Source organism: Balearica regulorum, chromosome 9, assembly GCF_011004875.1.
Source record: "Balearica regulorum gibbericeps isolate bBalReg1 chromosome 9, bBalReg1.pri, whole genome shotgun sequence".
Taxonomy (NCBI): domain Eukaryota; kingdom Metazoa; phylum Chordata; class Aves; order Gruiformes; family Gruidae; genus Balearica; species Balearica regulorum.
Window position 1 is genome coordinate 968,087 of NC_046192.1, and position 26,335 is coordinate 994,421.

At 50.5% G+C, this 26,335-nt stretch overlaps 3 protein-coding genes and 1 long non-coding RNA gene across 10 annotated transcripts in view; 3 read left to right on the forward strand and 1 right to left on the reverse strand.

Annotated features, from left to right (window-relative positions):
* PAK2 (p21 (RAC1) activated kinase 2) overlaps positions 1-8,058 on the forward strand; it is a 47,442-nt gene extending 39,384 nt beyond the window's left edge. For all 6 annotated transcript variants that reach the window (XM_075760694.1, XM_075760696.1, XM_075760697.1 and 3 more), the window contains 3 exons: positions 1,682-1,878; positions 2,416-2,553; positions 3,081-8,058. In XM_075760694.1, the coding sequence (XP_075616809.1) occupies positions 1,682-1,878; positions 2,416-2,553; positions 3,081-3,167 (422 nt within the window). In that variant the 3' untranslated portion in view covers positions 3,168-8,058. The remainder of the gene's footprint in view (positions 1-1,681; positions 1,879-2,415; positions 2,554-3,080) is intronic.
* A 4,135-nt stretch (positions 8,059-12,193) lies between these two features.
* On the forward strand, positions 12,194-15,027 carry LOC104637046 (aquaporin-12). 2 transcript variants are annotated; one of them, XM_075760705.1, is made up of 3 exons: positions 12,283-12,929; positions 13,418-13,534; positions 13,975-15,027. In XM_075760705.1, the coding sequence occupies exons 1-3, from the start codon at positions 12,323-12,325 to the stop codon at positions 14,157-14,159; spliced, it is 909 nt and encodes a 302-aa protein (XP_075616820.1). In that variant the 5' UTR covers positions 12,283-12,322; the 3' UTR covers positions 14,160-15,027. The 2 variants fall into 2 exon arrangements, with proteins under 2 accessions (XP_075616819.1, XP_075616820.1); XM_075760704.1 differs by lacking the exon at positions 13,418-13,534 and having other exon boundaries at positions 12,194-12,929.
* An 832-nt stretch (positions 15,028-15,859) lies between these two features.
* On the reverse strand, positions 15,860-23,362 carry LOC104637045 (galactose-3-O-sulfotransferase 2). Its single transcript, XM_075761833.1, has 4 exons — positions 23,250-23,362; positions 20,349-20,459; positions 18,764-19,715; positions 15,860-18,064 (listed from the first exon to the last, which is right to left on the reverse strand). Exons 1-4 carry the CDS (start codon positions 23,276-23,278, stop codon positions 17,207-17,209), a joined length of 1,950 nt encoding a protein of 649 aa, XP_075617948.1. The 5' UTR covers positions 23,279-23,362; the 3' UTR covers positions 15,860-17,206.
* LOC142602983 (uncharacterized) lies at positions 22,502-23,373 on the forward strand. Its single transcript, XR_012836853.1, has 3 exons — positions 22,502-22,595; positions 23,029-23,197; positions 23,276-23,373. It is a non-coding gene; the product is annotated as an uncharacterized LOC142602983 (long non-coding RNA).
* Positions 23,374-26,335: the final 2,962 nt, after the last annotated feature.

The window sequence follows — 26,335 nt, forward strand, 5'->3', positions numbered from 1 at the left end:
CAACTTGTTTGGGTTCAGAGGCTAAACATAAGTGAATAGTTACCGTAGAGGAAGTGGCTGAGAAGAGTTAGCTGGAGAAGGCACAAAAAAGCTGTCAAAGCAAAGCTGAGAGGTGAAAGGACAGGGTTAGCAGCCTATATGTAGAAGCATTGGCCCCAGGAGATTGAGAGAAGATGAGGAGGAGGAAGAGACAGGAGAAAACAGGAGTTAGCTGTGAAAATGCCCTATATGAAGGGGAGGTATTGCAATCAGCCCTTCTTTGGCTGTATGATTATAGAGCTTCTAGCAGTTGTTTAGGGTGGAGGGTGGAAAAAGTTCCATCTTCTTTTCAAGACCTTCCCCATCTCTGGGGGAGTCTGGCTGCTGGGAGACTGGTGACAGAAGAAGTAAGAGACATCCGTCTGCGTACCTACACACGGTACTAGTTGGTGGAACTGGGTTCTACATCTTGGCTGTCTTTTCTCTCCGTGCTGGCGTGGCATGGTGCTGAAGGTTGGTAGGTCAGGAGACATACTGCTGCTGCTTCTCTGGTGTGTTCATTGAAATAAGCTGTGCTTTGAGTTGAGTATGACACCTTGATAAAGGCCAAGAAGGGCTGATGAGGAACTTGGTAGCTGCTATAGGTTGGAATTTTTTTTCTTTCTTTCTTTTTTTCTTCTCTTTTTTCTTCCTTCCCCCCCCCCCCCCCTTTTTTTTTTTTAGGCAGCATCTTGACAGTTGGGTGGGGGCAGTTCTTTCTTAAATTGTCCTCTCAGTACAACTTAGCACTTTCATGACTGGCTCTTTTGTCAGCACTGCGTGACATAACGCTTTCAAAATTGACTCAAAATTTTACATTCTCTCTCTCTCTCTCAATTTTAAATTCTCTCTCTCTTTCTCTCTGTTTCTCTCTCAAACTTAGTGTCAATGATAAGGTAAAATCTGTCTCCTGCCTTAACTGTGTTCTTATTGATGCTTTACATGCCTGGGAAGTGGGAGTGCTGCAGCTGGATAAAGTAACATGATGGAACATGCATTGCTGCTGCACCTGAAGGCTATAGGAATAGGTGACTTTTCTCGTTTTCTTGAGTGTGGTTGTTCAATAGTTACCTTGTGGAAAGGTTTGTTTGTCCAGGTTCCTTCTGCTGAGTGGGGTAGTGCTTTGCTTATCTGAAGCTTTGTTTCCATGTCTCTGTCAGCTGTAGTACCTGTACTGGATGGCCAAATTGCTGTGAAATGTTGAACTCAGTAGCTGCACAAATTAAATCTGTTTAGCAGGGCAGAAGCCGTGGTTTGTGGATTCATGTTTTCTAGATCAGGCTGTAGAACAAGTCATGCACAGAGCACCTGCCTTCTGTGTTCTGCTTGATTTTATTTTTTTTGGCTGTTACCAGTCTAGGAATCTTGAGGACTGGGCAGAATACTGTTCTTCTACAGGGTAATACTTGCGTCGCTTTTCCAGAGGACAAAAAACGTTATCTTCATTCCACAGACGTCTGCCCTGCTTAAACACTTGAGGTTTTGTATCTATCTTGCACGTTGGATTTTGTAATATGGCAAATATAGTGGGGGGAATTGAAAAAGGAGACACCCCCAAAGCGTGGACGAGTCAAATATATGTGTAGTAATAGAGAAGTCTTCTAGGAAGCCCACTTACTTAGGGTGCACCAATTTAACTTCTTAAAATTCTGTTATCCTACAGCCGACTTTGGTTTCTGTGCTCAGATCACCCCAGAGCAGAGCAAGCGCAGCACTATGGTTGGAACTCCTTACTGGATGGCTCCTGAAGTGGTCACACGGAAAGCATATGGCCCTAAAGTGGATATCTGGTCTCTGGGCATCATGGCTATTGAGATGGTGGAAGGAGAACCCCCGTACCTCAATGAAAATCCCCTGAGGGTAAGCAGCTAGAACTGTTTGCGGGCGTTTACCATAGGAACAGTAATTGTTCATTAATAGTATCTACATTAAAAAGAAAATGAAATGAAAAAACCCAACAAGCTTCATCATTGCAAGAAAATTCCTCCAAAAGGAAGACAGCTGTCTTGAATTTGCAGTTAGCCCGACCCTGATTTTTTCTATTTAGAAGATGAATACCTGCTTGTAACTAAAACATTGGACTTTCAACTCAGTCTTCTGTGCTAGTTTAGGGAAATTAAATCCATTAGGTTATGAAAAATGCTGCTTGTGTCAGAATCTGCTGTTTTCTTTGCCAACATAAGTATCTGTTGCCAAAAGATTTTCAATGTTGTTTTGCTACTAGCAAGAATAGGTCACGACTGCGTAGAATTGTAGCATTCTTAGTTTTCATCTCACCAGGGAGAGAAATAGGTTGCAGAGCCCTTTCTCATCTAGACTAAGGGATTGCCGCCAGCCAGATCAGTTTGGCATCTTTTAAAGATTTGCCTTGGTTATACAATATTCCTTATTTTACAGGCTTTATATTTGATAGCAACTAATGGCACACCAGAGCTGCAGAACCCCGAGAAACTGTCCCCGATATTCCGGGATTTCTTGAACCGATGTTTGGAGATGGATGTAGAGAAAAGAGGATCAGCCAAAGAATTGCTACAGGTGAGAATCAGCTTCTCACGGTCTGAGATATGGAAGCCACGATTAAGGTCAGGCTGTGATAAACCACACTGTAGACTGGCACCCTCTTTTTTTGTGTTTTCTCCTGAGGATTCTAGGGGAGACTAGTTAGGAACTACGGTCAGCAAAGATTGTAATAAGTTCTCGGAAGTCTTTCCATCAGTAATCTGTGCCTTCATTCTGCCACTGCTAAAGCATCCGACAGTTTACAAACTTGCTGTAATAGAGCTATTGAAGTGAGCAGAACGGGACTGAGAGAAGACATTTGAGCAGGAAACCTCTTTGTAGTGAGTTACTGGACAAGGAAAGGCCTAGGCTCTTTTGGGGCAAGGAGGGATGATTATCAGGCGTGAAGTGCTCTGGATCTGTCCCTTCAGGAGCTGGGTATTGATAGCATTTGCATTGCTTTTCATATCTTAGAATGAAAAGGGCTGTGTAGAAATACGGCTTTTACTGGCTTTTTAAACTGCGTTTTTCACTAATTTACTGTGTTTCTCTCTCCCTGGCAGCATCCCTTCTTGAAACTGGCCAAACCTCTGTCTAGCTTGACGCCACTGATCTTGGCAGCCAAAGAAGCAATGAAGAGTAACCGCTAACGTTACTGCCACAGCCTTCATCCTTTTTTTTTTTTTGTTTGTTTGTATTTTACAAATCTTTATAATATATGAAATTTGTTACACTTCTGGGGGGAGGGAAGGGATTTTGGGGGCAGGGGGAAACATCTGCAAAAGGGAAGAAACTCTCATCCAGAAGACACCCAAAACAAATCGTGGTGATTCTAGCGATCCCTGTCTGGGGTCCAGAAGGAATTGAGGACTGAATTACTGGCCTTTTTTTTTCTTCTTCTTCTTTTTTTTTTTTTTTTCCCCTTTTCTGTAGACAGCCCAGAAATGCCACTTACTGTGCCCTGGGTTTTAAGGGTTTTAAACAACTTTGCTGTAACAGCTCCCATTCATTGTACCCTTCTGGGTACTTTCAGTACTTGAATGACAGATTCAAGCTTTCAGAGAGCAGTACTAATTTTACCTGCTGATCTCTTTCACTCTCCTCTTCCTCCCCTCTACCTGTTTACTTTTAAATTGCTCTAGCAAGCTCTGATATGACTAGATTCATGGCAGGTGTGACAAATGTGAAGGTACATCTTGCCCCTCGTTTCTTTTACAGATTAGCTGTTACTGTACTGTAGAATTGACAACTTGGCTACTTAAGAAATCGTATTGAGATGTGTTTTGCTTTTTAAAATGAATATGGAGAGAGGGGGAAGAGATTCAGAGAGAAGAGAAACAGATTCAGCTGTTTCTCATATGCCTGTGCTCTGTGGACTTTTAATCAAAGATGTGGCCTCTTTGTAGAAACTTAATGATTGGTCAAGTCTTTGGATGTCTGTTTATGGATATGTAGGTAGGGGTCAGATATTTTATTTATGATCAAATGATCAGCTATAGTCAGGGCAAGAAAAAAATTCCAGCTGTCTTCCTGTCTGCTCTTTTTTTTTTTTTTTTTTTTCCTTTTCTTCCCCCATTAGACTTGCTGGCCAGAAGCTTAAGGGATAATGTGCTTGGTGCGGTGGGTGGTTCAAAAATGTGTATTGTATCTGCTCTGACTTGGGCTTTGGAAGTTATGCTGGTGCCTTTGACTTTTTTATTTTACATTTCCCTTCTTTGTATCAAATACATTTTTGTATATGTTGTAATTTTTTCCCCCCAAGCAAATAATGCATCAACCTATGGAGTTGTCAGAATTTAAGTATTAGAGCTATTTTTTCCAATTTTGTATGTGCTCCATTTGTACTAATGAAATCTGAAGAACAAATAATGCCAGATCTGAGGACACTGAAAATACAGGATTTTTAAAAATATGATTCCAACAGAAGATCATAAACACCTGGAAATGCCAAAGCGTGGTTCTGAGGAGACGAAAGCTGAGAGGGGAGAATAGTGCCGTTGGACATCCATGGGGCTTATTTGACTGGCCAGTTCTAGGCTGAGGAGCCGTGATGTGTCACACCGATCCCTCCGCACTCAAGACGTTGTACCAGCTGGAATGTCTGAAATCAAACATTCAATGCAAGAAAAAGTGCCTCCCTCTGAAGGACAGTGAGCAACTTGAGCAGTTGAGTTCTTGGGATGTTACCATGGGCAAGTGTAGAAGAGCCTGTCCCCCGGCTTCTTCTAGTGTTACAGTACGTGCATTTCTACTTGCGGTTTAACGAAGAGCCAACTGTAGTTACAATGTGCCAAACGGTTCTGTGAAAGAACAACCATTACTTTAGTGGGATTTTAATTGCATTCCCAGTGGGGCAGGACCTGGGACGAGAGGGTTATGGCTGGGTATGGACAGAGGACCCTGAATAAAAATTTTTTGCACAATTTTACAAGCATTGCTGGCAGAAGATAGAAGTAATTTTCAGATAATTTCAGTGCTTGTATAGCAATAGAGATAACTACATTTTGGGGACTGGTAGCCAAGGTATGACAAAACCAACTTCCAGCCAAGAGAGTGGCCAGCCAGAACAGCAGAGGCTGTTTGTGTTAACGATGGAGGGAAAGCGGGGCTGGGGTCTGGCAGCATCTGCTGCGACTCGCTGGCTTCTAGGAAATGGTGTGGTACCAACCAGATGCCGTGTTGTGCAGGGTGCTCCAGTATTGCATTCAGCTTGTGTGGTCATCAAAATTTGCATTGGATAAATTAACCGCTCCGTCAGAGGAATAAATCCCTCTAGCTGTAAGTGTAAGATTATGGTTTTAAATTCCAGGAAGTGTCTCATTCCAGGCAAGTAAGTCTAGATGCGTTTCCCAGGCAAAATGTGTTATGAGCCATGGACGCTGTAAACACTGTGTAATGGTGGGGAAAAAAGCCCACCCGGTTTGAGTGCGTCTGGCTCCCTGATCAAATGAAGTAGCGAGGAGGCTTGGCTGAGAAAAATAAAAAACCCTGTCATACCAATGATTCCCTCTTTGTCCATTGCTGGCAGTGGACTTTGTGAAACTCCTTGTGCCAGAGTTAAACTGGGAGCTTTTCTTTCCTCCTTCTTTCTTTTTTGTGTTTTTTATTTTTTGATGGCACAATCCAGACAGTAAGATAACTTGTGATTAAATGTAGGGGGTTTTAAAATAGAAAAACAAGGAATCGTAAGTAATTTTAACTTATTAGTTCACTTTTATTGATGAATGAGAATGGTTTAAAACATGTGTTACAAAATTTGTCCAATTTAGTCTACTTAGGAGATAATTTCCAAACTTTCAGCCGTCTTAGAACACAAAACTTGGCCCAGCCCAGAAGTTACCAGAATGTACCTTGATGCTTGCTGAGTGACCTGCAATGGCATTTAGCTCTGAAGTTGAGAAGCGTCCGCACCTCCCCTTCCCCACGCGGCAATTTCGTTGTTACGTGGTGAAGTTTCCCACCCCCCGCTGCCAGAAATCGGGGTCAGAGATGGAGCTGGCAGGAGAGGAGAGCCAGGAGGAGGTTGCTGCGCTGTGTTTTTGTGCCCTGGTGGGTCGGGCATTGCTTTTCTGTCAGCTGGATGTGTCTGCAAGATGAAAACATGCAAGCTGTGTTTGGTTTTTTTTTTTCCCCCCCTGAAGGGAGCAGATTAATGCCCTTAAAACTTGCTGCAGGGCTGTTCACCTGCGCCAGTTTGAGTAGATGGTGGTAAGGGAAGGATTGCATCTGCAAGTGCTGGGATTTGCGCTCTCTCGGGATCCTGAGTCAGATCCTAATCAAATATGGATGTGATACATATGAAGTGTAGTGTGCAGCGGTGTGGTTAGTTGGGTATATGGAGCCAGGCGGCTTATGGCTGAGTTGCAAGTGTGTAGGGACTGTGTGACTCCTGGGATTTTCTTGTCAGCATAGAATAAAACCCAGACTTTTTCGTTAAAAGCAACCGTGGCGCTGGGAATGTGCACTTTGACCTGCCTTAGGTGTTAATGAGACTAATTGTAGGCTTGTTCCCCCCGCCCCGGTGCAGGGAGATGTAAATGTGTGGCTGGAGCAGATGGGAAAGGCCCCGTCCTTGTGTCTGGGGGACGGTGGATGGGCTGGGGAGGGAGCAAGAAGGTTGTTAAGGGTCTCTCCGGCTGGAGTTGAATAAATAAATGTCTCTGGTCCGTTTTTTCCCCTCTGTTCCTCACGCTGTCAATGGAAATGGAAGTAGGTGCAAGCTTTCTTTTTATTTTTTTAACTGTCTTCAGATTTTAATGTTGCCTTTTGTGTAATTTAATCCCGTTATGTTATTTAATTGTTACTGCAATATTAACTACTGTATTTGTTGACTTTGTTTTAATAACTGTTCTTTCAGGGCTAGAAATAAACTTTTAAAAAACATTTGGGTGTTTTCCCCCCTTCCCCGTCATGAGTTTTATACCTTCTAAGACAAGAGTAGCTGAAAAGAGTCCAGGTTTAGATGTCTTAATGAGATTAACAGAATGTATTTGTAATTAAGGTTCTTACGAATGCTTTAATTATGATGGATATCATTTTATGCTATACTAGCCTGTTTCTTTTAAAAGATCTGATTCCTCACCAGTGTCTGTACCAACCTCACGATAACCGCAAGCTTTCCTTGCTGCCACGCGCTGCTGGCAGACGGTTACGCCTCCCACAAAATGGTCCGGATCGCTGACTGGTGGAGAGCGGCTCTGAAAACACCCTCTTCACCTGCCGTGGAAGAGAGATCCGTTGTTCTCCTTGCAAAGGGTGTGAAGCAAAGACCAGCCTAGTTCGTCACAGTTGCCTCTTCCACCATCCATTCACCGTAAGGTAGCCTTTTGGTAGCCACTGGGGTGGGACTGATGGGCCAGTAAACTGCAATCGTGGCAATATGACGATGTTCCACTAACTATTCCGAACAAGACTGCTTTATTGCACCGTGAATATCATCCAGTATCCCGCATATAAGCGTTACGGCACAGGGAACGTGGGGAACGAGCTGTCCTGGTTCCTTGGAAGACGTGGCTCTTGGTTCCGCACCGTCAGCGTTTGACTGGCAGAGCCGAACGGGGCGAGGACGCTGGGTGTCAGCAGCTCGCCTAGGACTTGGGATGGAGTCGATGGTGCCTTCTGGTAGGCTGTGGAGACTTGCTCATGTTTTTCATCGAAACTATGAAAAAAAATGCTGTGGCGTGTTGGTGTGGCAGTCTAGCTAAAGAACGGGACATCTAAACAAATTTACTTTGGGGTTGAGACCAGTCCAGATGAAGTTTCTGCCTCGGTTGTGAATGTCAAGGACTCATCGTGTCGTGTGTTTCCCATGTGTGATTGGGAAATCGTCCGTTCCCCTTTCTTGCATGTTGTACAAGCTTTGCTCATACCACTGACAAAGGGAAATGAAGAAACCACTCGTCTTCAGAAGCCTTTTCAACCAGACACGAGAATGTTGTTTTGCACAAAGCACTGTCTCTTCAGGTTAATTTGTTGTAGTATCTTTGTCTTTATATATAATTGACCCTTTATGCATTTAAACTGATGTTCTCTAACACTGCATTTAAGTGATTTTGCATTTAATTTATGGGGGGGCGGGGGGGTGGAAGGTCGACAAGAGGAGGGAGAAGGTGCTTGGTGGAACTTGCTGATTATCTGGATATCGGGACTTGCGCTGCCTGAAGGAGAGCAGGGTTTTGCCTGAGTGTGGTTTGCACAAGTTGGAAGTTGCTAGTCCTTGCTTGATACATCCTATTAAGTCTTGTGTGGACTTGCTCATCCCTTGCATAGGCCTAGACTAAAACCAAGAGCAGCCCCATCTTTTTGGATCTATTTATTCAGGATTGGGTAGTTAAAACATTAGTCTTCAAGGCAGTAAAGTCGGGGGCAATGATTTCTGCCTTTCAGGGCTGCTGTTCGGTTGCAGCGAGTTTACCGCAGAGCTGAGCACAACTATTCAGACTGCACCAGCAACACGCTGGTTAAAACCAGGGTGGCTGAAAAAACGGAGGATCTTCATTTCTAATTAGCATTTTCACAGAGAAACATTGAGTTTCAGTGCAGTTCGCCTGACTGGTGTACGAGCACAGCGGGTGTCTGCCAGTGCCTGCTCCCAGGGATTTGGACAGCTGCATTTCCCTCTATTTTTATAACTTGCATTTTGCTCTGAAGATTGTTTTTAATAAAAGTAACCATCAGTCATGTGAGGAAAGGTATGTGAAACTGCTGAGCTCAGCTAAATGCTTGATGTTGCTCTCCAGATGTGTGGAGGAAGCAGGTTTTTCCAAGAGCTTTTTCCCCCTACTTTGAACTCCAGCCTAAGCAAGGATTTTTATTTGTTTTTCTTAAGGGAGAAAATACCAACAAGCGAGAACAGTGACTGTATTTTCTCTATCTGCAGTCTGTTACGGGTGAGGAGGGCAGTGCTGATGCAGCTTCTCGATGCTGCTGCTGCTGCTTTTTCCCCGTTCCTGTCCACCAGCCAGTGTCTGCAGGGGGAATATCTTCCAGCATGTCGTAACTTCATTTCAAATCCCATTTACCTATTGATTATTGAAACAACCTGTGGGGACTGATGATTTTTTTATTTTTTTCTTTGCCATTTGAATGGGATTTGCCCACCAGGAAGTTAATGATTGCTCATTCTCTTTTAGGACAGTAAAAGGCCACCAGACTTCTGCTTTGGAGGTATTGAGTCGGTAGAAAGGAGGATGGGACTGGCAGAGGAGACAGTATGTCTCAATGCACAAATTCAAGTTGCTGGTGTTTCCTGAAGGGCTTGTGAAGAATGAATCTGGCTTGTTATAACTGCGAGTCAACGGTGAGGATGCTGATGAGACTCAGGGCATCTCCACAGGATGCTCTGGAGGATGGATAGATAAATAGATTGGGAAAAGAGCATGGACCTCGCTGGTGACATTGCTAGGGGCAAACATCTCCCTTGAATTCAAGGTTTCTAGAGCCAGGGACGATCCAACTTTGTTATTTTTCCCCCCCGCCCCCAGCGAATGCTCATTCTAAGGATTCGGGTCTTTTCACAAAGCACGATTAACTCGTGGGTCTCCTTGAGCCCATTTCATCTGGCTGCCTGTGGGAGGAAACCTGCTGCCAGGTTTCTGCTGCCTCGTCGCAGCAGCTGATAACAGGAGGCTCTTGGAAAGCTCTTATTCACCCCTCCGCCTGGTAAAACTCTCCTTAAATAACCTTACAACTGTATTCAGTTGGGGCTATTACCTCTTTGTGGGGGAAAATAGTGTGGCGAGGGGGAACCAGGGTGGTTCTGTTCAGCTTTTGTTACCCTTCAGTGGTTTTGGAGAGTGTTTATTTTATTTAACTGTGGAAATGCCAGCTTGTTCCTATCCCATGGCTAAAAAATGCCCATTTTAAAATATCTGCGTTTCAGGCTGTTGTTGTTCTTGAGAGCCCAAAGCAAATTTGGTTTAGAAAAGACACTGATGTTCCAACCGAAGGAAAAGTGTTTTTTTGCAGGAGTATTTGAATTTTTAGACAGTTTTGTTTCTAGAAAAGCAGTCGTACGGAGCGGCGTGGGCTCCTGAAGGGGTTTTGCCTTTGCTTGCTCCCAAAGCACCGAGCCCGCAGCGTGTCCCCTTCTGCTGCCAGCACTACCACGAGATGGGAAACGAGCCGCTTGCGTATCTCTCACTGGCCTTATTTTATCCCATAATTATCCTCATAAGCAACAGCTTCCAGCTCCTCTCTCCAGCCTGGGTGAAATGTCCCACAATTGCAGGATGTGCCGTGGGCATGATTACAGGTGATGGACGGGAAAAAGGACGTAAATGTTCAGGGGTCTTTAAAAAAACCTAAAGGCCAACTTCTAAAATGCTTGAAAAGGAGAAGGGAAAAATCAGTTCCTGTGGGAAGGCAGAGATGTTGGGAGGTTTTCCAGTTTTACGATGTTTTCTGTGTCACAGCTGTGTTGGGAGGAAGGGGACGAGAACGCATTTGCTTTTTAGGCATCGGCACGTGGCAGCTTTCTCTTGCAAGAGTAGCTAGAAATATTAGTGTAAGGGACACGCGTTAACCCCTTTTTTTTGTTGGGTTTTTTTTTTGTTGTTGTTGATTTGGATGGACTCTGCTCAACGGCTGAGACGGAGGGATTGAGACGTGGCGCGGGGAGATGTGTGGCATCCCTCGTGCAAGCCCGCCCGCCCCTCTGCTGTGTCTCTTCCAGGGCTGGTGTGGCTGCGTCCGTGTAAGGTTTCGTTTCTGAAGGTAAAACTCTGCTGGTTTCTCTGTTTTCGAGAAACACAAAAGTAGGGAAGACAGAAAGAAACTAGTTGGATTGTGATGGTAATTTTGGGGGGGGTTTTTGGTGGTCTGTTCTGCTTTGTCTGACCAGCACTTTGCCACTGCCAGCGGTAAATTTTCACGAGGCCAAAAATATTAATTTTATGAGTCTCTTAAAGCAAGTTTCATCTTCCTTTATTCCGGCAAGATTGTTTTTTGATTTGAGATGAAAGATGCACACTTACCCTGTCTTTTAGAGAGAGAAATTGGTTAAAAATGGTCAAATTGTGGTATGTTTTGAGGCAGGCCAGTCAACCCCAGGGCAGTTCTGGTGGGCAGGAGGGGAGGGCTTGGACGATGGGCTGTTTGCAACGTGGTCCCTCTCCTTGCTTGGGAAATGTCTCATTTCCAGCTCAAATGACTGGGGTGGTGGGTGGTGGGAATAAAATGGCGTTCTATGGCACTCCCTGGGCACGTTTAACCCTGCGGCATGCCGGTGATGAAGGGGATGCTCTTCCGACTGTCGGGATGGGAAACGCGGGCTCAGGGTGGTGTAATTCCTGCCGCAGAGCAGGTAAGCGACCCAGGAGACAGATAATGAATTGTTTATGCTCTGTTAACTGTGAGTCCCTGATAATATGACATTATACGCTCCGTGCCCCCCTTCCTGCCGTGGCCTGTGCCGCTCCTGTGCTTTTCCATCGCTCACCGTCCCTTTCCTTCCCGCAGACCCCAGCCGTGGGAGTCCGGGGGGTCCCCAGTGACTTAGTGGGAGCTGGTGCAGGGGATGCAACTGCTGGAGCAAACGCGGTGTACATTGTCACCTACATTTGCTGTCGACTCCATCGTGTATTCTAAGGTGTAACCCAAATGTATTTATGTGTTTAGATGGTGTGGGCTTTGGAGGGGGGTTTTGGGAAAGCTGTGCCCAATACGCGTTACCGGCAGGAGGAGCTGAAATGTCACTGTCGCTAAAATGACACCTGTAGACCAATGGCATGTGCAATTAGTGCCGCCACCACCACCAAACGAGGTGAGGTCTTACTCAAGACAAGGATAGGAAGCAGTAAGCAAACCGGGCTTTCAAATTGGCCAAAGAGGGACTTTGCTGTAGCTTAGAGTGGCTCTGCCCTCCAGAAACGTGAACTCTCTCCATGGGTTGCTGCCTCTCTAAGGGTCCCCTCGTGTCCCAGCCTTTGGGATCGGGGCAGTAGGTTGTGTTTTGTGGTGCCAGGTAGAAATGAAATGAAGCTTTTTTTGCTCCTTCTGCAAGACCCGAGCAGCTCTGGGGAGCGGCCGCGGGCTCTCGGCTATGAATGCCGGGGGCTGGAGGCTCATAACACCAGGACCTGCTTGCTGGGACAAGCAACTTGTCGGCTGAGCCAGCTGTGGGCGAGTCCACCGGCTCCCCGTGGCAGCAGGCATCACCCTGCAGAGGAGAGGGCAGCACGTGCGGCGTTTCCCAAGCCTGTCGGGCTGCGCCACGTTCGCTTACGCATGGGTTTATAAAGAGGAGGTGCAGAAGGTTTCTCTGCTCCTTCCAGTCTATCCCCCCCCCACAAGCGCAGCCTTTGCTATGGCTGGCCTGAATGTCTCCATTGCTTTTTTTTTCCTGGTCGTCGGGGTGTGCCAGGCGCTCAGGTGGATTTCCAAGAGGTTTCTGTCTCCTGGAGCGTACGGCTGCCTTGCCAGAGAACTTGCGGGCTCGTTACAGTTGTGCACAAGCTGCCTTGAGCTGCGGATGCTGGTGGAGATCGGCCCGTGGGGTGGTGGCTTTGGCCCAGACGTGGTCCTGACTCTGCTCTTCCTCCTCTTCGTGGTTCATGGTGCCTCTTTCGATGGAGCATCCGCCAACCCGACCGTCTCTCTCCAGGAGTTCCTGCTCCTCGAGTCCAACCTCACCGCAACTGCTGCCAAGCTGCTGGCCCAGGGCGCGGGCGCTGGGACGGGCTGGGCTGTCACCAAGCTCTACTGGTCCTGGGAGCTGACGCATTTCCACCTCATCCAGAACCTGATAGCGTCAGAGTGCAGCTCCTCCATCCGCACCTCTCTGCACCACGCTGCCTTTGTGGAAGGCACCTGCTCTTTCCTTTTCCACCTTGTCCTTTATAAGTTGCGCCAGAGTCACCCGACGTGCCGGGTCCCTGCCCTGGCAGCGACCGTCACCTTCCTGACCTACACAGGTGAGCAGCACCTGCTGCCTTCTAACTCATTTAGAAAAATACCTAATATATGGGGGAGGGACAGTCCCTTTTTCATCCTCTAGGACTTGAGAGATAATGATTACCAAGATGTTTGTTTTCTGCTTCTTTTGGGGAATACTCATTTTGGGATGAAGGCGGCAGTTTAGGATATCTAGGCAGCAGGTGAAATGTCGGCCCATGAGAAGCCGTAGCTTGCCCCAAGACTGAGAGCACCATCCTGGAACGTGCCCTAATGCAACCCCTCCATCCCGCGCTGAGCTCTTCTGCTTCCTGCAGAGCTCGGGGCGACAGGCGTGGGATTTCCCCGTGTGCTGCTGTTACGCAGTCCAAGAGATGCAGCTGCCGGAGCTGGGACACAGGGATGCTCCTGGAAGGCAGGAGGGGTTGAGGGTCTCCTGGTCCAGCTCTTTGTCGGTCTTTCAAAGGCTGCAAGCGAGACTGATGGCGGTGCTTCTCTTCCCACGCAGCCGGGCCGTTCACGGGGGCCTTCTTCAACCCTGCCCTGGCCACAGCCGCCACCTTCCGCTGCTCGGGGAGCAGCTTTTGGGACTATGTCCAGGTTTACTGGCTGGGGCCCCTCGCAGGTGAGATCTGCCCGGGAGGTACCGGGGGGGGCAGGGCTTGGCGTGGGGGGCAGCGGGCAAGGCAGAAATAACTGCGCGTAACTCAAACTGTGATAGTACAAAGGCAAAGGGCTGAACTTGGGTCTTGCCGAGCGTCCTTTTCTGTCACCCTTCCCTGTCGCTCGAGTCATCCCTTTGCTGTCTGTATTTTTAATCCAATTTCTACGTGGTTTATGGCAAAACAAGCCTCGCTAGGATATTAAGGACACAATGGTTAAATTCTCCTTAAAGTAATATAGCAAGGGTCTTTTGGTTACTGTCAGTGGGGACTTTGGTGGTGATGGGCTACTTTTTGGTTATGATGAAGGTTGTGGGAAGGGCCTGAAAAATCATTGCTCTGCCGTGGGGAGGATGGAGATGCTCGATGCAGCACGCGGGAAGGGTCTGTGCTCTTGTTTCAGGGATGCTCTCTGCCCTCTTGCTGTACCAAGGCAACATCCCACGACTCTTCCAGAAAAACCTCCTCTACAGCCAGAAGAGCAAATACAAGATACCCAAGGCGAGGGCGGCAGCGGCGCACGTGGAGGGTGACGAACTGCGGCGGAAGAGCAAAGGGGAGAACAACAACTCCAAGCCTCGTGCCTGAGCCGCGGACGGGGGCCAAGGGGGTCCCTGCAGCCCCTCGCCTGGGAGCGAGTTTCCCAGCGCGGAGGATTTTGCTGCTCGTCCCACCCAGCATCCGTCCTGCCCATTTGGTCCCTACTGCAGGGTGAGATTTTATTTTTTTTTTTTTTTTTAAAGCATCGCAAAGGAATCGGCCAAGCTGGCCTTGCAGGATGTCTGAATCCCTGAGCTCCTTTGGGGAATAGCTTTGAAAGTCTCCCTGGAGAGCTCGCAATGTTTCAAGCTGGCTCAGTGGGGGGGAAAAACCTAACACTTTTGCATAAATTGCTGGCTGTCTTGTATTGCCAGGAAGCTTACAGAAAGCCAGGACCATTACGTGGGCAGGCTTGAGCAACTCCCAGGCTATTGCATCATGCAGCACTTGAAATAATCTGACTGGGTCTCTTGCAGCCATAAAAACAAAGCATAAACCAGTAACTGCCTTGGAAACTTGGGATGAGGAGAAAGCAGGCTTTGATCTTTCAAGTTACTAAATGGATATTGCTCAAAAATTGGCGTTCTTTGAGTTAAACTGAGGTCCTTGAATTGCACAGACTGAACCTGGCAGTTCATGGAGAGGAATTTAAAAATGCTCCAGGGCAAGGGAGTTCAGTGGCCGTAGGAGACCCTGCTCCTCTGGACGCAGTGCTTAGCCTGGGTTCTGTGTGAGTGAGGCATAAAGAAATGGTGCACAAAGTGTCTGTGGTTAAAAACCGAGACCCAGGCAGCTGGTACGCAGGTGGTGTGAGTGAGCAAGTGCATCCCCGGGCTCCTCTCTGTGTCTTTGTGAAATATTCCTAAAGATAAAATTATGGTTTGTAGAAACAATAATAAAAAATAAATGTTGTGATTGGCACTTAGGTGAGTGATGTGATTCCTTGTGAGCTCTGTGGGGGCAGATTGGCCCGTCTGATGCCCAAAAATGAGAGAAGCTGTGGAGGTGTCCAAACCCACCTCTGCCCTGCCTGCTGCTCGCTCTGGAAGGGCAATAATCTGGGTGGAAACACCTGCTAGGGGCTGGGACAATCCCACGTGTGGCATCCCTGGAGCTGGGCTGCTGGGCACGGCTGGATACTGAGCTGCCACCCAGACATCTCCCCTGCCGAAAACGGCCAGTTCCTGCATTTCACAGCAAATAGTCAATTTTGCAGGACCTCTCTGGGCAGAAAATTCCTGAGCTGAATATATTCTTGATGCACTACAGCTTTTCAGAGCAATCGCGGGGTGCGTGCTCCGGGGCAGACTGTGTTTTTCACGTGATGCTCTGGTTGTACGAGCGTCCCTTCCCTGGGTCAGCCTGGCAGGAGCTTGAGCGGGGAAGATCTGCTCCTATTTACTGAGCTGAATAAGGAAGTGGCACCTGATTAAAATCCGGAGTGAACTGAGAGCCCAGGAAGGTGTCAGATGCAGGTTTGGTACCCAAAACCGTGGTGCCCCCAACCCCGGGTGCCAGCCCTGCTCGTCCCCATGTCCCCACTATGTCACCTGGGTTTTTGGGGGACGACCCTGTCTATGCTGCCTGTGGGCTGCCATCTCCCCTGCTCGTGTGTGGGATTGCCCTCCGGGCTGAACCACGGACTGCCCAGGAACCGAGAGGGGAGCTGGACCTCTGCAAACCACGAGACCACACCACATCCCAACAGGAGAAATGAGGGAAGGGACCGACGCAGCGATACATGGACATGCCTCAGAGGTGAAACTTTATGGAACAAACAATGCCTCAAAAACCACACAGCAAATGCCCCAAAAAAGATGCCCCTGCATCGTGCCCGGCTGGATGCTCAGTGCTGCCCAGTCCTCGTGGGGAAGGGCAGTGGGAACGCAGTCTGGTTTTTATCCTGGTTAAACCGTGAGCAGGAGATGGGGCACCTTCAGATGGAAACAAAAACCTTTGAGGCTCCTCATGGCTGGCCAAGGGAGAGCCTGGTGTGCTCAGATCCCCCCTCCCCCCCCGGCAATTTTTTTCTGACCCTCTTTTTATCTGGAAATCATGCTGAAAATCCTCAGCTGGGGCCTCTGTTTCTCCAAACTGATTTGCTGGCTCTGCTTTTGATTAAGGATATAGTGTAGGATGCAAAAAGTAAGGTCGACTAGCCCACCACAACCCATTCTTGTGATATTTTTCCCCAGGCAGAGTGTAGAACATTCCTACAGCCACTCCAAGCGGTGGGTCGGGATGTCTGGCTGCAGAGATGCTCACGAGATGTGTGAGTATTTAACTTGCAGTCTAACTCCGCGGTGTAGGCATCCGCTTTGGGGTAGGATGCTGATCCTATAAATGCAGCATACGATCGCAGCATCCAAAGGCAACGTGCAACCACAGGATCAAAAAAACCACTGATTTTTTTTTTTTTTTTTTTTTTTACCCCCAGGACAATTTCAGATGTTTGAGGTCTATTTCTTGGGCTGCTGGGGAAATCATCTACTGGGCAGACTGATGTAATTAAGTGGAACTTAATAGATGTGATGGTGAATATTGCTATTTTTAGTTAAGAGGCTGCTTTTCCAGCATGGTAGCATTAAGGTGTAGTGGAGGAGAGCCGCAGCTGGACAGACAGATGTTCCCAAGCTGTAAATCAAGCTCTGCGGCTCTGATTTACAGCTTGGCCCTGCGTTGTTGCAGTCTCTGGCGAGGGGCCGAGGGCTTGGGCTGCCCTCCTGGTTCTGCTCGTCCCTGCTGGAGCCGGCGCTACGCGGCGCAACACCCCGGCTCGCGTCCTCCAAGGCTTCAGCCGCCAGTCGGGGGTTTTGCCCTGTTTGCTCAGGACCTGCCCTGGAAGAGTCGTGTTGTGTTGAGCCCCTGGGACCATCGCCGCCCCCCCCCCCCCCCACCATTGCAGCCCGTCCTGCTCCACAGCTACGGCAGCGTGTAGCACCCAAGAGCTTGTGCATGGTCCTGCACAGACAGAGGTGGGCAGGGGCTCTCGTGGCCCCCCCGGGGCAGAAGCAGCCCCCGAGCCAAGGAGGCGAGCACCTGGCTGTCCTCAGCAAAGGCGGCTGGAGAACGATGCCTGGAGGGGGCAAGGAGGCTCAGTTTTGGGTGCCCTCCAGCCTGAGCCGCAGGACATTGCCCTGCCAAGAGGGAGCGGGCTGGTGGGTCTGGGGGTGCTTCTGGGCAAACTGCTTCTTGTAGAGAGCGCTGCTGTACTGCAGCTCCGGGGTCACCAGCCGCCGGCACATGAGCTCCGTCTCCTTATCCAAGCCCTGTTTGAGGTTATAGCCCAAGATCTTCGCGTTGCCGTGCTGCAGTGGCCGCAGGGAAGAGTCCTTGATGTCCTTTGGGGACACGCTGCCCATCCCTTGCAGGCAGGTCCTCGCCAGCTCTGCCCGCCTCTCCTGAAGCGCCTTTACTTCCTGCTGCATGCGCTCCCTGCCAATGTCTCGGTCAATCCTTTCCCAGAAGGTCCTATTGAAGTGGGTGTAGATTTCCCAGTCCAGCCTGTTCCAGTCCTTGATCTTCTCCACAATGGTGTTCGAGAGGGAGGACTTGGTGCTGCTGTCCCTGATGTTGAGTGGGAAGGAGACGATGCTGTCCAGGTCCCAGCACAGCATCTCCTTCAGCAGCACCATGGACTCATCAAAGTACTCTGAGATGAGGAGCAAGTCAAAGGACGCCTCGATGGCCTTCAGCATGAGTTGCACCCGCTTGACTGAGACCTCTCCGTCAGGGTTGAAGCCAAAGTCGAATGTCATGAGGTTCCTGGCGTAGTGGCTGTCGCTGTCTGCGGGGTTGTAGTAGTGGTAGGGCTGGCTGAGGAACTCCTCCAGGCTGCGGGCACGGGAGAAAGCCGATGTGCCCTTGTAGTATGCGAAGGAGGACTCCATGAGCTGCACAGGGTTCCTCAGGATGGAGAAGTAGATGGCTGAGTGGGATACCACTTTCTGCACCTGCAGAGAAGAAAAAGGTGGTTTTAAAGGTGAGGTAGGGAGAAGGGACCTGCTCGCTCCCAATTCTGTGCTCTGCTGAAAAGCAGAAATACTTGCTGGGGTTGGAGATGGTGGGTGGTGGGGAGGGTTTCAGGGTGCAGCTCATCAAAGGAGCATTTGTGTCAGCTGTAGGGAGCCCCAGAAGAGGTACATGGGGACGGCAGAGACCAAAGCTCCCCACTATGTGCTGCCACAGCTGGGTGGCCTGTCCGGGCTTGAGATACGTCCTATTTCCTTGCTGTTCCCCATATCTGCATGTCCTCAAGTGGCATCCAGAAGGGTGGATGCTGGACACAGCTGACCTGAGCTGATGTGCTTAAGGCATTCTCCTCTTGCAGTTGGTACCCTCTGGGCCTGTCCAGGGAACGGGACATCTCCAAGGGCTCACCAGACAGTTGGGCCCAGATGACAGTTGCTGACTGCTGCAGACACTGTCCACTGGCTTGTCGCAGGTCACAGCACAACGATTCATCAAACCTGTTTACAGAAGCTCTCAGGAGATGCCCATAACATGCAAGGTACTTGAGGGAAACCTTGTCCCTCTTTAGCTTCATCCCTGAAGAGTTTACGTGCTCTAAGGGTGTCCCACCTTGCTCCCCAGGAGTCCCTGTCCCCCCCCGCCTATTTGCCCCTCCCAAGGCATTGCGGCTTTGCCTGTACCTCCGACTGCAGGAATCGCATGTGGTGGCAGAGGATGTTGAACCGCCGAGGGCTCCTGGGGGAGAAGCCCTGCACGAACCTCGCCAAGAAGTGTTGCGGGTAGAAGAGCTGGTTGCCGCCCCCAATGGGGAATGCGAAGGTGAGGTTGTGCGTCTCGCCGAAGCGGAAGAGGATGTTCATGACAGTGCTGCTGGCGCTTTTGTGGACTTTGAGGAAAACAATGTCAGTCTTGGGCTCACACGTCTCCTCTTGAGAGGAGACCCGTTTGGCCTTCTGGACTTCTCCAAGAGTCATCTCGTCACCCCTAGAGGCTTCCATCCAGCTTGGGAAAAATCTTCTCTCCAGGTCTGTCTTGTAAAAGTCCTCTGCTTGTGGAGGTTGAGCTGAATTTGGCAAAGACTGTTTAACCAAGCTGCCCCACCCATGCTGGGGGGAACCTATGGTTTGAGGCTGAGACTGGCTCTGTGCCACCACCTGCATCGTTCTTGGTGGTGATGTTCTCCTGGGATCCTCTGCGGTCATCCTGTTTGCAAAGATTATGAACTTGCTGGAGACAGCCTCAGCATCTCCTGGAACTGCGGAGATCGTCCCAGGAAGACTTGGAGAAGGACCCTCTCTGGTTGCTTTTCTCAGGCCAGGAGGCTGGGATTTCAGCCTCGTGGATGAAGAATGGACTTCCACCTTCTTGCTGCTGTCCACAGGCTGCCACGTCCAGTGCTCCTCTTGTCTGTCTGGGCCGCTTTCCAGCGGGGTCCCCTGGCTGAAGTACAGGTGCATCTGAAAAGCATCCTGCGTGCTCTCAGTGGAAGTGGGGTCCGGCATGGCTTTCCTCTGCCAGCGCGGGGGATCGTCCTCCCACAGCGGGTCGGGGGTCTGGAGGGCATAGCCGAGCCTCTTCTGGCCATGGTCCGTAGTCTGCTGCAGGGCACGCTCCATCTTGCACTGGCAGTTTCTGTAACAGGGAGTACGTGGGGCTCAGTTGCAAACGGGCAGAGGACGGAAGGAGCGTGCAAAGAGGGCAGCTCCTCTGCAGCTCAACAAAACCCCCCTGCAGACACCCCAAAGTGTGTTCCCCTGTCTTTTTTGGGGTGGGTGGCATTTCTGGTGGGTGTAGGACTGGATCACTGCCCTGGGAGGTTGGGGTGGGTGCGAGAAGATAAGGATGGGTCAGCAGTGATGTGCTAATCCCCCTGGGGCACTGTGGGCTAGTGCAAAGGGGCAAAGCAAGAGGAGGCAAGGAGAGAGAAGAGCAGGTGGCCTGGAGAAGCCGGAGGAAAGTTTGCAGATGACCTCAGATTAGGAGCACTGGGAGGATGCTCAAGGGCTGTAGTGTTTTGAGGCCGGCTGGGCGAAAGCCCAGAGCAGCCTTGTCTGGACCCAGAGCGGGCTCAGCTCCGGCCAGGGTGTAGGTGTTGGACGTGAGAGCCCCAGAGGGGTCCTCTCCCAGCTGGATTTTCCTCCCTGTCTAAAGACAACACTGTTGGGTGGTTTTCAGGAAGGCGGTTTGATGGTTTTGGGCCCACCTCAGTGGTCGGCCAAAGGCTGGAGGATGAGGCGCAGGTTTGCAATCCTGCTTGGGACCTACCTGGGAGGCTGCAGCTTCTCCACAACTTGAAGCGTGACCAAGAGGAAGATGAGGAGGCTGAAGAAGATCCAGAGCCGACCTGGCTGGCACCTGTATATTGCTTTCAACTTCCTGCAAGTAAGCAAACATTTCAGACCGTTAGTAGGTAGAAGAAACATGTGTGTGAGGGAGAGGGGAAAGAGGCCTTGAGACTTTTTATAATTTTTTTTTTTTTTTTAAAGTAAGGTCACGTTTTCACGGGTGAAAGAGGTGCAGAGGCAGCGATAACCACCGAACCTCCGAGGCTGTGCTCACGCAGTGTAGCCTAGTGGAAATTTCCAGCTGGGACACAAATATCGCACCGAAAGGTAAACAGCGATAACCGCGAAGTCCCTTGGCTGCTCAGGGACGCCTTGCAGCACAGCCTGAGCTCCCACTTCGGCAGCAGGAACAGGCACTGCTTGCCTTTGCCCTGCCCTGCCTGGCCTAGAAATATCATGACTCTATCTTTATAAACAAAGACAACAAAACTTTGTTTTCCCTGCTCTCCCCTTCTATCGACGCCTGCCGTTGGAGATGATTGCCACCGGTGCAGGCTCCGGCTGTGGCTGCAGATGTGCTGCCACGGGGGCATCAGCTCCATTGCGCAGCCTGGCTTTCAGTCTGGGCTTAGCCAAGTCTACAACGGCATTTCTTCAAGTCATCAGCGCTACGCCTTGGGACTTTGGGTTGTGCGCAGGGACATTCAGGCCGTGGAAAACGTTGCCACGGGACTTTTACTGTTTGTAGGGCTTGCTGCAAACCATGGTGGAACTTGGTCATAGTCTTAGTCTTAATCTTGAGTGGAGCAGTCAGGAGACTAAGCTTCCTGGGGAAAAAGCATTAGTTTTCATTTCATTTCTGCTGGTTTCTACCCTATCATTGCCTAACAGAAGATGATTTGTACTGAAAATCTGGTTAAATCCTGTGTTGTGGGCTTTACTCGGGTGGGAGTCCTGCCTGCAAGCCCCAGGTGTCTGCCCTCCCCCTCTCAGAAGGCAGGGAGCAGGCACAGGCTGCTTTGCTGAGCATGAAACAGAGGGGTCTAAATAGGAATAATTAAGGAAAGCAGAAATTTGGGCAGTCCTTGCTTGGAAGTCGCGCTCCGACAGCTGATGTTTGTTGATGTTGCCCACTTCCTTCAGCGGACAGCTGTGCACCAAGAGAGTGGGCCTGGGTCTGCACAGACCTGCTTGTCCCAGAGCTTCTTCATCTCCGTGGTGCTTTATCTCCTACGCTGGGCAGTCTTATGACACGTGAGAGAAGTACTAGCTTGACGAGCTAGCAATGACACCAACGTGGGCTGTCTGAAGTGGTCACGTGTATCCCGTTGGTACTGGTCGGGAATTTGGGTTTGCTATTGAAAAACTGGATTTCTTCCAGAAAAATCGTCGACTGTTACAACTGACTGTACTTTGCTTATTACAGCACCAGTTCCACTGGTTGCGCATCAGTCTGGACACTCTTGGGTACGGTTCTGCCCCGCTCTCAATAACGTCGCTTACTGAGTTAAGCACTAAGCTCCTCCTAGGAGACTTTTAGTGTCTAAAGTACTTGGGACTGTAAAGGCTGGGAGGTTTTAGGTCATGACGGTGCTACTGAGGGTTCAAAAGGCACGTGATGACTAGCACGGTGAACAAGCTAGTTGCCAGCAGCACAGCATCCCCAAAATCTGGTGGCAACCTGGAGGTATCCATGCTCATTTTCCACTCGAGGAGCAGACTGCCAAGCTTGGATGAGAGACGGGCGCCTGGCGAACATGTGCATGGCTCACTGCCTGGCCATGCAAGCAGCGTGAGGAGATCCTCCTGCTGCCGCAGGTAAACGGGTATGACAAGCAACGGAGCCAAAAAATGCCAAAACGCGTTAAAGGGAGAGGGTTGAAGCAGAGACTCGGGGCTGCTGCAAGGTGAGGATTGTAGGAATACCCCGGTGTGGGAGATCACTGATGGACAGAGAGAGAAGGCAGTGAAGGAGGAGTTGCTCCAGGGTGAAGTGATGCTGCTGGACAGATCTCGTTGGAGACGCGATCCAACTCCCCCATCACTCAAGGTGCAGCTGATGACAAGTTTGCCTAGGCAGCCTAAGAAAAGCGGCAAGAAGGCAATGAAGAGCTAACTAACTGTGGTACCCACTGATATACCCAAACTCTCTCTTTGGAGAGATCTGCACGAGCATCCAGTACTGAAGGCAGAATGATGCAACGCTTCCCTGGCAAGCAGTGCTGAGGTAGGCGGCACCCTCCGCTTCTGCGGTATCTCTATTTTGGGCAGATATAATTCATCTGGGTTAGGAAAGCCCCCAGATTCCCCCACACTGCAGCTTGGTGTGCAGCAGATGCTGCAGGAGCGCAAGGAAAGGCTGTCCTGCCCCAAAACGCTCACCCCCAGCAAGAGGGATCTGCCATGATGTTGAGCCCTGCCCTTCTCCACTCCTCATCCATCCTCTCCAGAGTAGAGGCTGTGGAAGAGCACGCCTCGCCCTAGATGCGTTCATTGGGTTTGCCATTAAAACACTTGCTTCTGCCCCACGTCCACTCCGCAGGTGACCGTGCAGAGCTGAGCGCAGTGAGCCCTTGCCTGGGACGAGGCAGGAGGGATCAGCACCCCACTTGCCTCACCAAGGTCTTTGCTGCTCTTCTTCCTTTGCGGTATCGCAAAAGATGCTGTTTTCCTGCTGAGCGTGCCGGGGAGCTCCGTGAGAGCAGAGAGCCCTGTCAACCCAGACCCCCCTGCATTTATGCAGACCAGAAGCGTTCCTCTGCCCATTCCCAGCATGACTTCAACCTCCAACCATTTCTCAACACGGACCTGCAAGGACATGACCTCCAGGTAGGATGGAAACGGCATCTTACTTAAGGAAATAAATAAAAAATCCACTTACACGATCAAATACCTTCTGAATTTCAGCATGGTGAGCCGGAGCCTTGGCTGGGGAGCGGGTGGTTATCGTCAGACTGGGAGAATGGAAAGCAAACACCCGGAGACTGGTTTGTGTGCCTGCGGCCGGTGGCCCCTCCCCGGGGGGGGCGCCTGGGATGGCGAGCCCGCAGTGGACCTCCCCCCTGGTGCCCTGCTCCCCAGCGCCTGCCCCAGGGAGTGACCAGCCTCCGCACCGGTGAGTGGCACGTTTACATGGCCACGGCCTCGAGGGCTGCTGGCAGCAAGCTGCCTTCTGCAAACCGCTGCCACGTCACGCAGAGCGGTGGGCAGGCTGTCCGGGCACTTGTGGACACTGTGGGGGGTGGCTGTGCCACCCATGTTTGCATCCCTGCCTTACTCCTTGGTTTCACCCATGGCTGTTGATGTTCTGCTTCGATCTCTTGTGTCTTCCTGCTCTGCTTTTTATGGTTGATCTTTGTCCCTTCTTGTGTCCTGCTTTTACTTCTTGACAAAGCTGAGGATGGAGATGGTTCGGTCATGGGTGTTTAGCTCCTGATAATCCCTATGTTGATACAGTCTTTGGGTCTCTGCTGCTGAGACACTTTGCAGGCTGGGTCATACCTGCGTGGTATGGAGCTAATCCTCTCCAACACTGCCTGGCTCCGTCCACCCTGGGCTGGGGTTACAGCAGTCCCTGGTTCCCTCCTTTGCTTCCCCTTGCCATACTTGCTGCTCCAGGCACAGCGTTTAACTACCCACTGCCCCAAGCACCGCTTAACACATTGATATCTTGCATCTGCCATCTTCAGACTGGCTTCTCCTGTTCCCCCAAGCCAGTAATGTCCTCAGCCCCCTGTGCTGGGACTGTGCTGTGCCAGGATGACCAGCAACAGCACAGCCCTCCTAGGAAGCCAACTGTTTCCCAGTACCAGTAGAAAAATGGCCACTGGGTCTGCTTCTTGCTGGCTGATGAACAGTGTGAGACAACTCAAAGGAGGACTGGGAGGTTCCCCTCCATGATGGAGGTCCACAGCTGGTCCTTTGCTCAGGGTCTCCTCCCTCTTCAGTAGCGTTTCCTCCACATCCTTCCCCTTTGAGGCTCATCCCAGTGTCCTGCCCAGCATCAGCGAGACGCAGCCATGGCTTTGCATGACTTCAAAACAGGACCATGTGCTCCTCGTACTTGGGTACTAGATGCCTGGGGCAGTGGTGGAGATGGAGGATGCGTGGCTGCGACGAGTGCCGCGAGGACTGGTGGCTCAGGCTGTGCAACACCAGTTCTGCAGGAGCCTCCTGACATTGGTGGAGAGGACACTTGCAGTGCCTGCTTTTGCTTCACCCATGCCCATGGATCTCAGGAAATGCAAACCCGGCAGATAAGTCACTTTCAGCCCAGAACTTGGTTTTCTCAAGGGACAAAAGGGCTCAGCTTCCTCCCTCCCCCCCTCCCAGGCAGGGAGGCAGCCGGTCCCCTCACCCTGGCACAGGCAGGCGCTGCCTCTCCCCGTCCACCTCATCGAAACCACAAGTTTACTGTGGGGCTGTTGTGTTCTCCACCCATCCTGCGCTCCGGCTATCTACCCAGGCTGGCAGCTTATCTGGGAGTCCGGGGCTGGGTGAGAGCCATGGGCGAGCTTGCCGTTTGCAGGGATCAAACCCCTTTCTGCTGTTGGGACTGAGGGTTGGTGCCTCTCCCCTCTCCTTCCCTCTGCACAACCATGCCTCATGCAACCTGAGATGGATAAGCCTCCTTGGGGGGCCATGGTGATGTGGAGTAGGTAGCTGAGGGGTCTGCGAGCATCCCCCAGGCAGGACCTTGGGGGACATCCTGTTGCTGCATCCTTGCCTGGGAGCATCCAGAGGCTTATCAGTGTGCCTGGGGTGCCCAGACAGGCTTGATCTTGCTCTTCTTTGGTTGCTACCTCCTGCTCGATTGTGACTTGTAGGATTTGCTGCTGCTCAGATCACTTGTTTCGCTAAAGGACAAGCCTATTTGTCCATGGGACCTCATGGAAGGTCCGGTTTTGGTATGTAATCCTGGTCAGGATGTCCTGTATTCCTGTTTGCTGCCTGGCAGCCTCTTTCTTGGGCATGGCTTGACACATCTGTGGAAGAGAAACTCTAAAGGCAAAGTTGTCTGCTCCTGCTGGGATCTGGTGATGTGAAGCACAGCCCATGCTCTCGTCTGCCTGCATGCTTCTCATGTTGGAGGCCACATCTGCAGGACCTCAGCAGCTCTCTTGGGCTGCTTCTGTTACCTTGCAACTGCATCCCAGAGAGCCTGTTTTGGAGCATGACCTGGATGGGATGGGGCTGCACTTGTGGACTGGTGTCTGAGGGCCTTGGTGGAGATGGCAGTCCTCTGAGATTACACCCAGTGATCTCTTCTCTCCTGCAGACGCTGGAGCAGGGGCCAGATAATGGGAAGGCAAAAGTGTCTTTTTCTCTTGAGAAGCGAAAGGTGCCCTTGTAGGAGGGACTGGGCTCTGTCTCTGCTCACCATGCAGCCGGGTCCTGCTGGGGTGACCTAACGGGCTCATAACTTTTGTGTAGGTGTGAGGACTGTCCCGGTGGTGCGGAACTGCCCCAGCTGCCTGCTGCTGAGTATGACCTTCGTAGGATTATCGTACTACGGTGGTAAGTACATTCGCTACCCTGGGATGGGCTGATCTCAGCAGAAGGCAGATGAGGAGCCCCAAGGACCCCAGTCCCTTCCTGTACTCCCCCTGCTGTTTAAGATGTTGAACAAGGAGACCTCAGCTTGCTTCGAGACACCCAGGACCTTGCCACTCTCATTCAATGGCTTTCCTGCTTTCCTGGAGGGGCTGCTGGTGGTTTTTCCTGGAAAGCAGGCATCTCCAGTCCGTTTGCAAGCCTGTACCCCTGGCTGAGGTGAAGAGGAACATGTGGGAAGGTGACTGTCTCTCCAGTGAGGAGGAGAGGAGACCTGCAACCCAGACTTCCAACCTTGGGGGCTGGCAATGGGTGGTGCAGCAGATAGCACTGGGGTTTGCAAGGGCTTGAGCCTCGCTATAACATCAACTCGCTATCTGCCTCGCTTCATCCGCACCTTAGTCCTTTTCCTGC